Here is a 15,209-nt window from a genome sequence, read left to right on the forward strand (position 1 = left end):
CAGCAGCTTTTACTAGGCGAGCTGGTGTTGGGCGAAGTGGGGTAATTCCCCCTTTGGAGCTCCACTGTGCGTATCGGAGGCATCCCCACTCCAGGTCATATCCACACCCCCTCCCCCAAGCTTTAGCCCCACCCCCATGGCCTCTCAAACCTGAACGCCAATCCCCTCAACTTCCCAGGGTCTGCCAGCCAAGCCCCCCTATCACCCAGGGCTTTCCTTCAACCCGGCCTCCATAACCTCCTCTTCTTTGGCACTGCCAGTAGTCCCAGTAGTGGTCGCTGCTCGAACCAGGTGCTGCTGGAACTACCGAGCTGCCAGCCAATCAGATTGACCACCAGCTCTCTAATGGGGCTTCCTCCCCAGATGGGGGCAGAAGTCCCACCCTGAGCCAATTAATGCCCCGCCGAGTGTAAAATGCCTTTTTGGTGGGCAGGCTTCCGACCGATTTTTTCGTTGAAGGGGGCAGGGAATCCAGCACTCCATAAAATCCAACCCCAATGTATGTGAGGAAACACTGGGATAAGGGTATCATCATACCCTAGGGTTGAGAGCAGGGATGGAGAAGAGCAAGGACAAGTTAAAATAGGGCTTCTAAATTGGAAGAGGGCTAATTTCAATAGGATGAGAAGGGATTTAACCAGGGTAAAATGGAACCAAAGACTGACAGGGAAAACTGTAAAGGAATAATGGAATAATGGGGGAGGCGGTGGCATAATGGTAATGGCGCCGAGCTTGTAATCGTCTGTTGTTAATAGTCGGGGGCGTGGGTTCAAATCCCACCATGGCAGCTGGTGGAATAAAAACTCAATTAATAAATTTGGAATTGGAGGCTAGTCTCAGTAATGGTGACAATGAAACTATCCTGACTTGGAAATATATATCGCCATTCCTTCATTGTCACTGGGTCTAAATCCTGGGATTCCCTCTCTAGCAACACTGTGGTTCAAGAGGGCAGCTCACCACCAGCTTCTCAAGGGCAATTAGGGAGGGGCAATAAATGCTGGCCCAGCCAGCGACGCCCACATCCCATGAATTAATATATATAAACTATCATCAATTGTTGGAAAAACCCATCTGGTTCACTGGTGCCCCTTTAGGGAAGGAAATCTGCCATCCTTAATCTGGTCTGGTCTGGCATACATGCAACTCCAGACCCCCACAGCAATGTGGTTGACTCTGAAATGGCCTAGCAAGCCACTCAGGTCAAGGACAATTAGGGATGAACATACATAGGGAGCAGGAGTGGACCACTCGGTTGGCTTTGCCAGCGATGCCCACATTCCATGAAAAGAAAATAATGGGTGGTCTTTAAGGTCAATGTTTCAGGTACCTTTAGCATAGGGGAAAACAAACTTGGATGACTGAGGGAGATGGGGAATATGATGAAACAAAAATGAGGGAGTACGATGCATAATCAGGTGAATTCTTCAAGGGAGAACCAGGCCAAATACAGTAAGTTGAGAGGGGAAAGTGAAGAGGAAAATAAGGCAAGCAAAGAGAGAATATGAGAATACAATGGCAATCAACATAAAAGGGAACCCAAAAACCTTCTAATGTGATGCAAACAGTAAGAGGCAGAGTGGGTCCTTTCAGGGACAAAGAGGGAGATATAAGCTTTGAGGCACAAAGCAAAGCCAGAATACCTAATGAGTACTTTGGATGTCAACGTTTACTAAGGTAGAGGAAGCTGACAAGTATTGGTCGAAGCAGAGATGGTAGAGCCAATGGATGAGGAGAAAATTGATAAGCAGAAGCCACTGGAAAGGCTGGTTATGCTTAGAGTGGACAAGTCACATGGTCCAGATGGCTTATATCCCAGGTTGTTAAAGGAAGTTGGGATGGAGATAACGGAAAGGCTTTCCATAATCTTTCAATCTTCTGTAGGATTAGGGAGAGGATTGAGGAGTGACAACTGTGGCACACTTATTCAAGAAAGGCCTAGAAACTATAGGCCGGTCAGCTTAACACCTGTGGTACATAAAGTTTTAGAAACAAGAATCAGGGAAAAAAATTGTAAAGAAAATATCATTTTTCCAATATTACTGTGGGATACTGTGAAGCAGACTTGTGGGGGCTATGTGTATGTTGTGTGTTTGTTGTGTATGTGTTGTGTGTGACTAATTTAACAAAACTGAAGACAGTGAGACTGCAAGGTTTCAGTTATCAAAGAGTTAGGTGCAGAAGCAGGCATTTTGAAGTGGAGATGGACAAGCTAAGATGGGAAACCAGTAGAGAGAGCATGAATTGGAATTTGCATTAGGAGATAAATGGGGAGTGGATTTTTAGCTGTTGAATTTCAAAGAAAAAAGGGAAGTTTTAAAACTGGCAAAGATCATGAATGAATAAAGCATGGTTATTAAGTTGATTTTTCCTGGAAGTAGTGGCCATAAAGACAGCATGAAAAAATTTTATATTTTGAGAAAGGTACCTTCCAAAGAAAGTTAAGAAAATTGGATTTAAAGATGAAAGAGAAAAAACATATTTAAGGAAAGATTGAAAGCTGTTTGGGGTGTGTGACCATATGAGATCTTGAAGAGTGTGCTGTGCGAAGACAGACCTGTGAATTAATCAGCCTCTAACCACCCCAGAGAAGTGTTTTTGTTCCAGAAACAAGGTTTTGTTATAAGCCTTGGATTTCCATGTTTGAGTGAGAGGGAGGTAGAAGCTTGTGAAATACCTCCCCTACAGCAACAGTGGGTGCCTTGCGGTAACACTACTGGATGTTTTATAGATTAAGAATCTATGGGGACTGTTGCCTGGAAAAGGGTATTTATTTGTGAGTCTAGCTAAGTAGAAATCTTTTGAGAAGTGCTATAAGACTAAATTTAACTGTGTAACTGTAAACTTGTGTGTTTAAGTTTTTTTTCTTTTGTTAATAAATATTTTAATTTAATATTTAAAATCTCCAGAAGTGGTAGTGGAATCTTTACTTCTAACTTCAGTACACATACCTTCTTGTAATAAATACAAATTGCAAATCGTTGTGATATCTTTACCAAGTTTCCCTTTGGGATTTGATCAGCCCGGCAATCACCATCTGCTACATCAGAACAAAATCAACAGGTACTTGGAGAGGTTAATTAAGGAGAGCTAGCACGGATGTGTAAAAGTCAGTCGGACTAATCTAACTGAATGCTTGATGAAGTAACAGAGTAAGTTGATTAAGGGAATGCAGTGGATGTTTTCTGAATGAATTTTAAGAAAGCATTTGACAAAGTACCACATAAAAGGCTGGTTGGCAAAATTGGAATAGGAGAGTCAGTAGAAACTTGGATAAAAAATTGACACAAGGACAGAAAACAGTGAGTCGTAGTAAATGGTTGTTTATCAGACTGGATGATGGTAGACAGTGCTATTCCACAAGGTTCACTGCCAGGACCACTGCTGCATTTGATATATGTACAAATGACTTGGATACTGGAATACAAAGTAAAAGTTAAAAACTTCTGATGAAACCAAACTTGTAGGAGGGGCAAACAGTGGGGATGATATGACTGCAACAGGATATAGATAGGCTAACAGAATGGGCAGAAATGTGGCAGATGGAATTCAATACAGAAAAGCGTGAATTGATGCATTTTTGCAGAAGAGATAGGGAGAGGAAGTTTGGCTTAATGGCACAGTTCTAAATAGTGTGCAGGGGCAGAGGGACCTGGGGTGCATGTGCATGGATCTTTGAAGGTGGCAGAACATATTGAGAGATTGATTAGCAAAGTAGAAGGGATCTTGAGCTGCATGAATTGAGGTATTGAGTGCAAAAGCAGGGAAGTTATGCAGAATCTTTATCAAGCTTTGGTTAGGCCAAAACTATAGTATTGTGTCCATTCCTGGTCACCACACCTTAGGGAGGATATGAGGGTCCTTGGGAGTGTGCAGAAGGGATTTTACCAGAATGGTTTCACGGGATGAGGGATTTTAGCTACACAGCTGAGATGGAGAATCTGGTGTTAGTTGTCTTGGAGCAAAGGAGATTGAGGGGAAATTTGGTTGAGATGTACAAAAGCATGACAGGTTTTAAATAAAGTAGACAAGGGGAAGCTGTTCCCATTAGTTGATCATAAAGGACAAAGGGATGCAGGTTTAAGGTTTGGGCAAGACGTGCAGGGGGAATGTGAGGAAGAACTTTTTTTATGCAGTTAATGATAACGACCTGGAATTTGCTGCCTGTGAGGAAGTGATTTCAAAAGGGAATTGGATGGAGTTTTGAGGAAAATGAACTTACAGGACTACAGGGACAGAGCTGGGAAATGGGACTGACTAGATTGCTCTACAGAGAGTCAGCATGGACTCAATGGGTCGAATGGCCTCCTTCTGTGCTGTAATGACTCTACGATTAGTATGGCACCACTTACTAGGAATAAAGAAAGCCCCAAATTCATACCTTAAACACCAACAAGTGCACATTGTGAATGATAACGCTACTGAACTTGGTAATATGGTAGAAATGGTACCTTATTTGAAATGAGGTCACTGCGATAGACCATTTCCAGATCGTTTGCAACCAAAGGGCATTCTTTATCCACTTTTGTTAATAAAACAATCTGTGGTATCTCTATAGAATGAAAGAAATCATTTATTTATTAACAGATCTCCCATGGGATTCTCACTATGACTTAGAGGGTAAGGACAACAATATTCCATCATGGAATGCACAGTGAATTATTATCTTTCAAAGGTGGAGCTGTGTATTATCAGGCCCACCTCATTAATGGCTTAAAGTCTAAGTTGCTCTCCATAGGCATAGCTTGAAGACATAGCTAACTGCTATTGGTGGGAACATGTCATCGTAGTTCACAGCTGATTATAAAGATCAACTCCTGCCAAGGACAGAACCAACAGTAGGGAATGACTGACTTTCTGATTTTTAATATATTTAAATACAACCCAGTGATAAGTGCTCTGCCTGAAATGTGTCAGATACACATCAGATGCATGATGTTAAGCAAAACAAATGGAACGTTGGCCTTTATTGCAAGGGGAATGAAGTAAAAATGTAGGGAGGTCTTGCTACAACTGTACAGGTCATTGGTGAGACCACACTTGGAGTATTGCATACAGTGTTTGTCCCTTTTGGAGGAAAATGTTGTATACACTACTTGCTGTGTGTGGTGGTGGTAGAATTGGTTGAAACAGGTCCGCGACGTGAACGCTTCTACCTTGGTCCCTCAGAAACCGTGAAGCCAAACGCCAGCTTAAAGTAACCTGGTGTGGAGCAACACTGACACATTGCGAGCACCCTATCTACTTAGGAGTCACCCTTAACAGATGCCTCACCTTCCAGAACCACATCGAAAAGACAAAGGCAAAAGTGAGCGCACGAAACAACATCCTGAATAAGCTCACTAACACAAAATGGAGAGCAAGCTCAAAAACATTGCGAACCAGTGCACTTGCTCTTTGCTATTCCACTGCCGAATACCCCTGCCCTGCATGGGAAAGATCTACTCATGCTAAGAAGATGGATGCCATTCTGAATGCAAGCTGCCGACTTATCACAGGTTGTTTAAAACCAACAAACACCAACAGCCTATATATCCTGGCGGGTATCGCTCCCCCTGATATAAGAAGAACGGTAGCCAGCAGAAAAGAGCGACTCCGTCAAACATCAGATGAGAGGCACCCTCTACATGGTCATACACCTACACCCAGCCACCTAGAATCAAGGAAGAGCTTCATGAACAATGTTGTTCCATTACAATCAATCCCATCTGAAGCTCGCATCGCCTTGTGGAAAGATCGGCTCGCCAGTCTCAAACAACCCCCAGCGATGGAAATGCTACGGATGAAAGCCTTCCCCCAGGAGCTAATTGCAACTGGGCAACCTGGAAGTGCCTTAACAGACTTAGGACTGGTGTAGGTCGTTCAAAGCTGTCACTAAGCAAATGGGGATATACAACCTGCCTGACGACTTGTGAATGTGGAACTGAGCCACAGACTATGCAACATCTCCTGCAATGCCTATCGCTAGGGGAACCCTGCACTGTTGCAGATCTTGCCGAATTCAACAACAAGCCGCAAAAATGTGTCCAGTTCTGGCTGGACCACGATTAGACTGTCCATGGACATGATAAGAAGAAGACTTTGGAGGAATATACTTGCATTGGAAGCACTTCAGAGAAGGTTCACTGGGCTGATGGCTGGGATAAAGGGATTGTATTATGAGGCAAGTTTGAGCAGATTGAGACTATATTCATTGCAGTTTTGAAGAATGAGAGGTGATCTCATTGAAACATGAAGCTTCGGAGTGGGCTTGACAGGCTGTTGCGCTCATGGAGGAAACTAGAACTAGTGGTTTCAAAATAAGGGGGTCTCCCATTTTAGACAGAGATGAGGAGGAATTTCTTCTCTCAAAAGGATCATTAGTCTTTGAAATTCTCTTCCCCAGTGAGTATGGAATCTGGGTAATTGAATATATTCCAGGCTGAGTTAGACAGATTTTTGATCGACAAGGGAGTCAAGGGTTATGGGAGACATGCAGGAAAGTGGAGTTAAGGCCACAATCAGATCAGCCATTGCCCTACTGAATGGTGGAGGAAGCCGAATGGTATCTCCTGCTCCGACTTCTTATGATCTTATGATCAGACCTCCTGTGGCATTATGCTTAGCTTGCAAAAGAAAGAGGAATTGAAAGAAGGATTTGCATTTATGGGCGGAATTGTCCAGTCCCATTGACACCAGGCATCATGCAAGCATGAGCAGACAATATGGTGATCAGGCCAAAAAGCAGATTTAGGCCATCATGAAACCATCCACTCCACCCATCAATGGCAGGCCACATTTCCCATGGCTGCACGTCGGGAAACTAATTTCAATACTTTAGCATCTCATTATAAGCCCTGCTCGCCGGAATCATCGCCCCCACCGCTGGACCATCTGGGCACTTTCACAAATGTAATAAGTGACGTGCACTGGGCGGGCTGCACATCGCTCAGGACCTCAAGGTTTGTTTGCCTACCTTGCTTCGGGCAGCACTCACAGTCATCAGCGCCAAGCTTCACAGGCAGCACCACATCACTTTTAGGGAGGCTCATGGGCAGGTCTCTGCCTACCAGATCAGCCAGAGGGCAGAGGCAGCTTTGTATGGCTGCAGGGCTTAGGCTTGCTTAGGGAGAAGTGGCCTCAGGCAAAGGGAAGAGGCTGCAGAGTGAGGGCTGTACTGAGGAAGGGGGGGTTATCCCAGGGCGTGTGTGAGGGCACAAGTTGATCTGTGCAAGTGGCCTTAAGATGGTGAGGGCTGAGAAGGCAGTCTCCAAAGGAGATGAGGCCAGGTGGAGATGTGAGGGTGTGTGTGAGAGAGAGCGAGTGGTGGTGTCCCTTGAGCTGGCACTGAGTGAGATGCCAGTGAATGTGCGATGGGCTTACAAGTGTGTGAATTTAGAGTGATGAGACAGTTGCCTTACTCTGGAAGAATGGATGAGGTCATTCATCCATTTTCTGCACTGGATGGCCGACCTCTTGTGTGCAGCATTGGCACTGACCACCTCGGCCACCATCTCCCAAGCTGGAGCGGTGACACTGATGGGCCTCCTGCGGCCAGAACGGGGGTAGAGGACATTGCGACGGGTCTCCATGGGGGTCCAGAAGGCATCCCAGGGATGCATCACTGAATCGGGGGGTCTGAACTCTTCCTGGCTTTTGGGGCCCTGTCTTCACTGAAGCAGTCCTGGGCTGCTAGCGTTAAGAAGTGCTCACGCAGCTGCAGTTTAAATATGGCGCCCAGCGTGAGGAAGCGGTGAGGTAACAGTGTGGCGGGCAAATCGGAGGCTGCCCGCCAGCAAGATGGCGTGTTTCCTGTGGCTGCATAACTACTGAGGAGGGGGAGGCGATGATATGGTGTGCAAACCCCACCATTGCAGCCGGCGGGTAATACGTCTTTTATCACACCCACTACTGCATGTAGTGCAAATCTGGGAAGATTCCACCTTCTTTGACGTCTTCCATGTTCTCAGGATGTTGCAAAGCACCTGCCAACTAATTACTTTGGAAGTGTAACCCCCTATTATTGTTGTTAAATGCAGCAGTAATTTGCATGCAAAATGATCAATTAACTTGTTTCTTGTGTTGGTTGAGGGATAAGTATTGTCCAGTACACTAGGAACATAGGAAATAGAACAGGAGTAAGGCCATTCGGCCCCTTGAGCCTGCTCCACCATTCAACTAGATCGTAGCTGATCTTCTACCTCAACCCCATCTTCCCACAATATCCCCATATTCCTTTACTGTCTAGAAATCCATCAATCTCTGCCTGGAACATACCCAATGACTGAACCTCCACAGCCCTCGGGGGTAGAGAATTCCAAAGATTTTCCACGCTCTGAGTGAAGGAATTCCTTCCTCGTTCTCCTATTCTCAGACGGTGTCCCACACCACCACCCACCATAACCTCCCCCGCCCCACCCCACCCTATCCCCAGCCAGGGGAAACATCCTTCCTGCATCTACCCTAGGATAACCCTCTTTCCACAGCTTAGTGCCATGAGATCTTTTACACCCACCGAAACAGCGGATGGGGCCTCAGTTTAAAGTCTTGGCCTAAGGACCTCTGACAATGTACAAATATAGTAATGCGTGATTCATTTTCAAAACAAACAGACTTTTAAAAAAATTCTTCATAGAATTATAGAATCAAACATAGAAAACAGTGACAATTTTACACATGGCGCCTTCACATGAAAGATAATATACGAATTAAAATTCTTTCCATGTCCAGTGCAACTTTCATAATTTGGGCTTAATGGACAGACCCTCATCATATATAAAATGCAAATTAATGGACATCCACTCATCCCAAAAGTTTGGACAAAACAGTGAAGACATTTCCAATAGAAATAATATAAATTAAATTGAATCTTTAATGGATTCAAAAGTTAGTTTCCTGTCTCACAATTTGAAGAAGAGCGTATGTGCCCTGTTCAATATTTATTCCTTAACTAGTGTCATGGAAAAAAGATCATTTGGTCAATTTTTATCATTGTTGTTTGTTGGATCTTGCTGTGTGCGTATTGGTTGCCAAATTTCCTACATAATGACAGCAACTTCACTGCAAAAGTTCTTAATTGGTTGTGAGGCATTTTGAAATGTGCAATGGTTGTCAAAGGTGCTATATAAATGCAGGACCTTTCTTCAGATTATCTAAGGTAGGAGAAGAGCAGTGGACAGGACAATTGGAATCAATTGGTCGTGGGCCAGGTCATGAGCTGCATTTGAACTCTGATCTATTTCTTAGACAGTCAGTCTTGGAATACAACACTCACCCAGTTGATTAATCTGCGATTGAATGGCATGAATTTTCTTTTTCATTTCAGGGGAGAGCATGGTGAGTTTGCTTGCATCAATCACATATGCAACACAGTGTATCTGCACACCAATAGTTGCTGATTTAATGTAGCCATTTGTATCAGCTTGAATTGGACAAGTTGGGTTAAACTGCAAGAAAAAGAATATATTTTTATTCATTCTCAGGATTTGTTACAAAGTGTAAATGCAAGATAAACTAAATCTAAAAGTAAATAAAATATATAAATCCACCCAAATACTTGATTGAAACATATAACATAAGATGCTGAGGGTAGATGTGGAGAGGGTGCTTTTAGAATAACTTAACTATTATCTATCTTAATGTTGGACCCCCTTTGTTTGAGAGATTCTTAAAGATCAAAATCACGTTTCTCTAAATGCAGGTGCATCTGTTCAACTGCAAACAGATTCAAAGCCTGTCTCCCTGTCTAGAAAAGCCTCTCCTCCAGGCCTTTGTGTCTGCAGGCGTATGTGGAATCACTGGCCAGAATTTTCAGGTGGGTGGGTGCGATTGGCTGGCCTGGGGAAATGGACTGCCAACCGTGATCGCCCCCCCCCCCGCCCCCCCCGATCGCGATTTCACGCTGGCTGGCCAATTAACGGGCAGCCAGCGTGAAATACGCGCTGAAATGCTCAGCGCCGCTGGGGCGGGAGGAGGGCGGGCGCTGACGTAAGCGCTGGAGTGGGTAAGCACAGAGTGAAAGCATCCTGAAGGCAGAGAGCTGCCTCAGGGAGCCGAAGACTTCAAAACAATTAAAGATTTTAAAGTCAAAACAAAAATGCCCAAGCATCACAGACAGTCACCTGAACATACGCATGTTAAAAATTCTGTCCATAGATTCTTTTTTTAAATTTAATAACGGAAACCTCATCCCACCCTTGGACGAGGTTGCATGAAAATTGCAACGGCCGCCTGGCCGATTCGCCTGTCCGCCAACCATGAGGTGGGGCAAACCACGAAAAACCTTGGACAATTGGAACTTTAATTGTCCTCTTTAATTGCTTGACCATAAGACCATAAGACCATAGGACATAGGAGCAGAAATTAGGCCAATCGGCCCATCGAGTCTGCTCCGCCATTCAATCATGGCTGATAAGTTTCTCAACCCCATTCTCCTGCCTTCTCCCCGTAGCCTTTGATCCCCTTACCAATCAAGAACCTATCTATCTCGGTCTTAAATACACTCAATGACCACTGCCCTCAGGACAACATCGGGGTGACCGCCTGACGTCCGTCTCCTGCGATTTTGAGTCCACTCAGGTCAGGCGCGCACCCACACACTGATCTGAAAATCCTGCCCATTGTGTGTGAATTTTTCCAAGAATTTTTAGCTGAGCTTTTAGCCGAATTAAATGTTTAACCCATTCATTAGCTGGGTCAACCCCTTAACAGAATAAACTATAAATGCTAAGCATTTAATTATAAAGTATACACACATGAATGCTATAAGTATTGAAAAGGAGATACGTGAACATGGGATACCTGAACTTCAAACTCTTTCAAAGGCCTTGACACACTTTCTTAAGTGGAATTCCCAGAATCCTACACAACACTCCAGCTCAGACTTAATGAGTATTTAGTTTAAAATAAAACAGAAAATGCTGGAAAAACTCAGTAAGTCTGCATGGCAGCATCTGTGGACAGAGAAACAGAGTTAACATTTCAAGTCCACATGACTCTTCTTCAGAGTCATATTGTAGTAATTATAGTTTTGATAAACTTAGGACTGTAGCTTTAAGAATAATCCTGTGTTGTAAGATCACATGATCTATGTAAACCAATTAGTTAGCAGCACTGAGAACCTCTAGGCGGAGCTCTTCTTTAGTTATAGAGTTTGATGCACACATGTAGCTGCTGCTGCTGTCTTATAAATAAAGTTCAATGTTTCCACCAAGAAACGTTGCCTAGAAAATCAACTCTAGAGCAAACTAGCCATGAGGATGGGATCAGATCCAGTACTGTCCCTTGCCCAGCGATTGTGAGTATCAAAGGTAATTAAAAAGAAAGGAAGATATGCTCATCTGAGATGCCACAGTTTGGCAGAATCAATCCCTTTGAGCCAGCCACAGACGACGGGTGTCAATATATAGAACAGCTTCAGTTCTGCTTTCAATCCAATGAGATTATGGGGGAGGAAAAGAGGAGAGTAATTCCCCTGAGTATTTGTGGGAGCAAGACCTACAGTTTCATTTGAAGCTTGGCAGCTCCCAGTGCCCCTGATTCGAAGATCTCCAGTGAATTAGTAGACCTTGTTAAGCGACATTTTCAACTCAAGCCCTCAGTCACAATGCAGAGGTTCAGGTTCAATTCACAGAATAGAGGGCAGGCCATTGCTACCTATGTGGCGAAATTAAAACAACTAACGGAATATTGAGATTTCGGTGAAACCCGTCATGAAATGCTCAGGGAATGTTTGGTCTGTCGTGTGCAGAAGGATGCTATTGAGCGAAGATTGCTGGCTGAAGCGGATCTTGATTTTAAGAAAGCGCTAGAAATAGCGCTTGCGATGGAAAACGCTGTAAGGGATTCACAAGCAATTCAAGGTACACAAAATGGTGCCGTTCTCTTAGTTGGATGGGAACAGTCAGCCAAAAGCGGTGTGAAAAGCCAGGACTCTGTCGCGGATTGGGAAACAGCCCCGCTAATCGAAAATTTAGAGGAAACAGCTCAGCAGCAAATTCGAAAACAACATGGAAACCATCATACTCCTAACGATTGGCAATTTAAAAAGGTGGAATGTTATTTTTGTAACAAAAGTGGACACACATTGAAACGTTGCAAAGCGAGATTAAAAGAGGCTTCAAGGCAACAAATGAATCCCAGTAAAGTATATAGTGTGGAAGAGCCAGAAACAAACAATTCTGACATTTATTCCTTATTCAACATGAAAGTTGGGAAGACAGGGCCAATTATTGTCACAGAGCAGGTGAATGGTAAACCCTTAAAAATTGAAGTAGACACTGGTGCTTCTACCACTGTAGTAAGAGAACACACTTTCAGATATTTAAATAAAGGTGTCAACAAATAAATTTGGAAACTTCTGCCAAGTTGAAAACGTACACAGGTGAAAAAACCCAGGTAAAAGGCATCACCAGAGTAACTGTTCATTACAGACGCCAAACAGCACAACTACCAGTGATGGTATTAGAAGGCAGAGGACCAAGCCTTCTAGGTTGAAATTGGTTGAGGGAAATTAACCTTGACTGGCCAGTGAAATTTCACAAGGAAGCAGGAAGAGTTCCTGGGTTGGAAAAGGATCAAGGCAAGGTACTTCAGAAAGAGCCTGGAGAGTCCAAGGACTGCAATAGGATGAAAAAGGTGTGTGTAGCCATTCAGCAACCTGAAGAAATGAAGACTGTCTTAAACAAGGACATAGAAAAACAGCAGAATAAACTCAAGGAGACTCTGCTGAATGACTGGATTCAAGATGAAGTGAGTGAGTTTTGCAAAGTAAAGGAAAACCTGTTGAAAGACCTTCACACAGTACAAAGATCACTCAGGTCAATTGTACCTCCGAAGAATTACGAAGAGAAACAGGGAGAATTTAATGTCACTCTGAGCAAACTGAAGAACCAACTGGCAGAGAAGACGCAGCAACATTCAAGTTTCCAGGAGGAAGACAACAGATACAAGAAGGAGACAGAAGAGCTGAAGAATCAGTTGAATGAAGCTAAAGAGGCTTTGAAAGCAAAAGTCGCAGAACTTTCCAAGGTGTGAGTAGATAATGAAATTAAGGGTAGCTCAACTACCGAACGAAGACAAGTTGAGATTTCACCTAAGAGAAGTCTGGCCGACAGTGAAGTCAAAAAGAAGGCCGAGACTAAATTCTGTGGTAGAAAGGAGACACGTAGGAAAAGGATGCAGAATTACTGATGAGGCTCAGTCTTTGAACAAGGGTAAGCTTGATGCTTCCCAATTTGGAGGGGAAGGTGGAGAAAAGTCAAGGGAACTAAAAAGCAACTCATGATTTGTGCAGTCATGGACGACAATTTATTGCTGGAGAAGCAGTTTATGTAAGGAATTTCTGTGGAGGACTGAAGTGGTTACCTGGTAAAGTAAGCTCTGTGATCAGACCATTGTTGTACCCCGTGGAAGTGGAGGGCCATGTGGATCATTTAAGAAGAAGAGAGATACCCCAACAAAATGATATTCCACCTGTAACCATTGCTGAATCTGTGGTTCCTGTTGAAGTTGCTCAACCAAGGTTAGACATGCCCAGTGTCTCTGTCAGAGTGGAAGACACTGAACTGCCTGTGCCTAATGATATACCTAATGTTAATGCGGTTCCTGAGAATGTGGCTCCTGTCAAAGATTCGGAAGTCGTGGAGCTACAATAGAAACATAGAAACATAGAAACTAGGAATAGGAGTAGGCCATTCGGCGCTTCGAGCCTGCTCCGCCATTCATTATGATTGTGGCTGATCATCCAACTCAATAGTCTGCTCCCGCTTTCACCCCATATCCTTTGATCCCTTTCGCCCCAAGAGCTATATCTAACTCCTTCTTGAAAACATATAATGTTTTGGCCTCAACTACTTTCTGTGGTAACAAATTCCACAGGTTCACCACTCTCTGGGTGAAGAAATTTCTCCTCATCTCACTCCTAAGTGGTCTACTCCATATCCTCAGACTGTGACCCCTGGTTCTGGACCCCCCCTACCATCGGGAATATCCTTCCTGCATCTACCCTGTCTAATCCTGTTAGAATTTGATAGGCTTCTATGAGATCCCCTCTCATTCTCCTGAACTCCAGCGAATATAATCCGAACCGACTCAATCTCTCCTCATATGTCAGTTCTGCCATCCCAAGAATCAGTCTGGTAAACCTTCGCTGCACTCCCTCTATAGCAAGTGCATCCTTCCTCAAATAAGGAGAACAAAACTGCACACAATATTTCAGGTGTGGTCTCACCAAGGCCCTGTATAATTGCAGCAAGACATTCCTGCTCCTGTACTCGAATCCTCTGGCTATGAAGGCCAACATACCATTTGCCTTCTTTACCGCCTGCTGCACCTGCATGCTTACCTTCAGCGACTGGTGTACAAGGACACCCAGGTCTCGTTGCATATTTCCCTTTCTCAATTTATAGCCATTCAGATAATAATCTGCCTTCCTGTTTTTGCTACCAAAGTGGATAACCTCACATTTATCCACATTATACTGCATCTGCCACGCATTTGCCCACTCACTCAGCTTATCCAAATCTCACTAAAGCATTTCTGCATCCTCCTCACAGCTCACCCTCCCACCCAGCTTTGTGTCATCTGCAAATTTGGAGATATTACATTTAGTTCCCTCATCTAAATCATTAATATATATTGTGAATAGATGGGGTCCCAGCACCGATCCCTGCGGTACCCCACTAGTCACTGCCTGCCATTCGGAAAAAGACTCGTTTATTCCTACTCTTTGTTTCCTGTCTGCCAACCAGTTTTCTATCCATCTCAATACACTACCCCAAATCCCATGCACTTTAATTTTACATGCCAATCTCTTATGTGGGACTTTGTCGAAAGCCTTCTGAAAGTCCAAATAAACCACATCCACTGGCTCCCCCTCATCAACTCTATTAGTTACATCCTCGAAAAATTCCAGTAGATTTGTCAAGCATGATTTCCCTTTCATAAATCCACGCTGATTCTGTCCGATTCTGCCACTGTTTTCCACATGCTCAGCTACTGAATCTTTTATAATGGACTCTAGAATTTTCCCCACTACTGACGTCAGGCTGACTGGTCTATAATTCCCTGTTGATGTTCCACATGGATCAGGAAACCACCTGAAAGACTGAACTTGTAATTTCATGACCTGTGTAAATATTGTAATGTCATGAGATCAATATCCTTGTAAATGCAGAATGTACAGAAAAGTTAAAGGGGGAGGAATGCAGTAATTATAGTTTAATAAGTAT

General features: G+C 43.8%; 1 protein-coding gene across 4 annotated transcripts in view; it reads right to left on the bottom strand.

Annotated features, from left to right (window-relative positions):
* LOC144692166 (interferon-induced protein 44-like) overlaps positions 1-15,209 on the bottom strand; it is a 48,012-nt gene that overhangs the window by 6,517 nt on the left and 26,286 nt on the right. For 3 of the 4 annotated variants that reach the window (XM_078560684.1, XM_078560686.1, XM_078560685.1), the window contains exons 6-7: positions 9,254-9,425; positions 4,452-4,552 (exon numbers count right to left, since the gene is read on the bottom strand). In XM_078560684.1, coding sequence (XP_078416810.1) covers positions 4,452-4,552; positions 9,254-9,425 — 273 coding nt within the window. The remainder of the gene's footprint in view (positions 1-4,451; positions 4,553-9,253; positions 9,426-15,209) is intronic. The other variant, XM_078560687.1, reaches the window with a different exon arrangement.

The sequence above is a fragment of the Cetorhinus maximus genome, chromosome 17, assembly GCF_964194155.1.
Source record: "Cetorhinus maximus chromosome 17, sCetMax3.hap1.1, whole genome shotgun sequence".
NCBI classification, from domain to species: domain Eukaryota; kingdom Metazoa; phylum Chordata; class Chondrichthyes; order Lamniformes; family Cetorhinidae; genus Cetorhinus; species Cetorhinus maximus.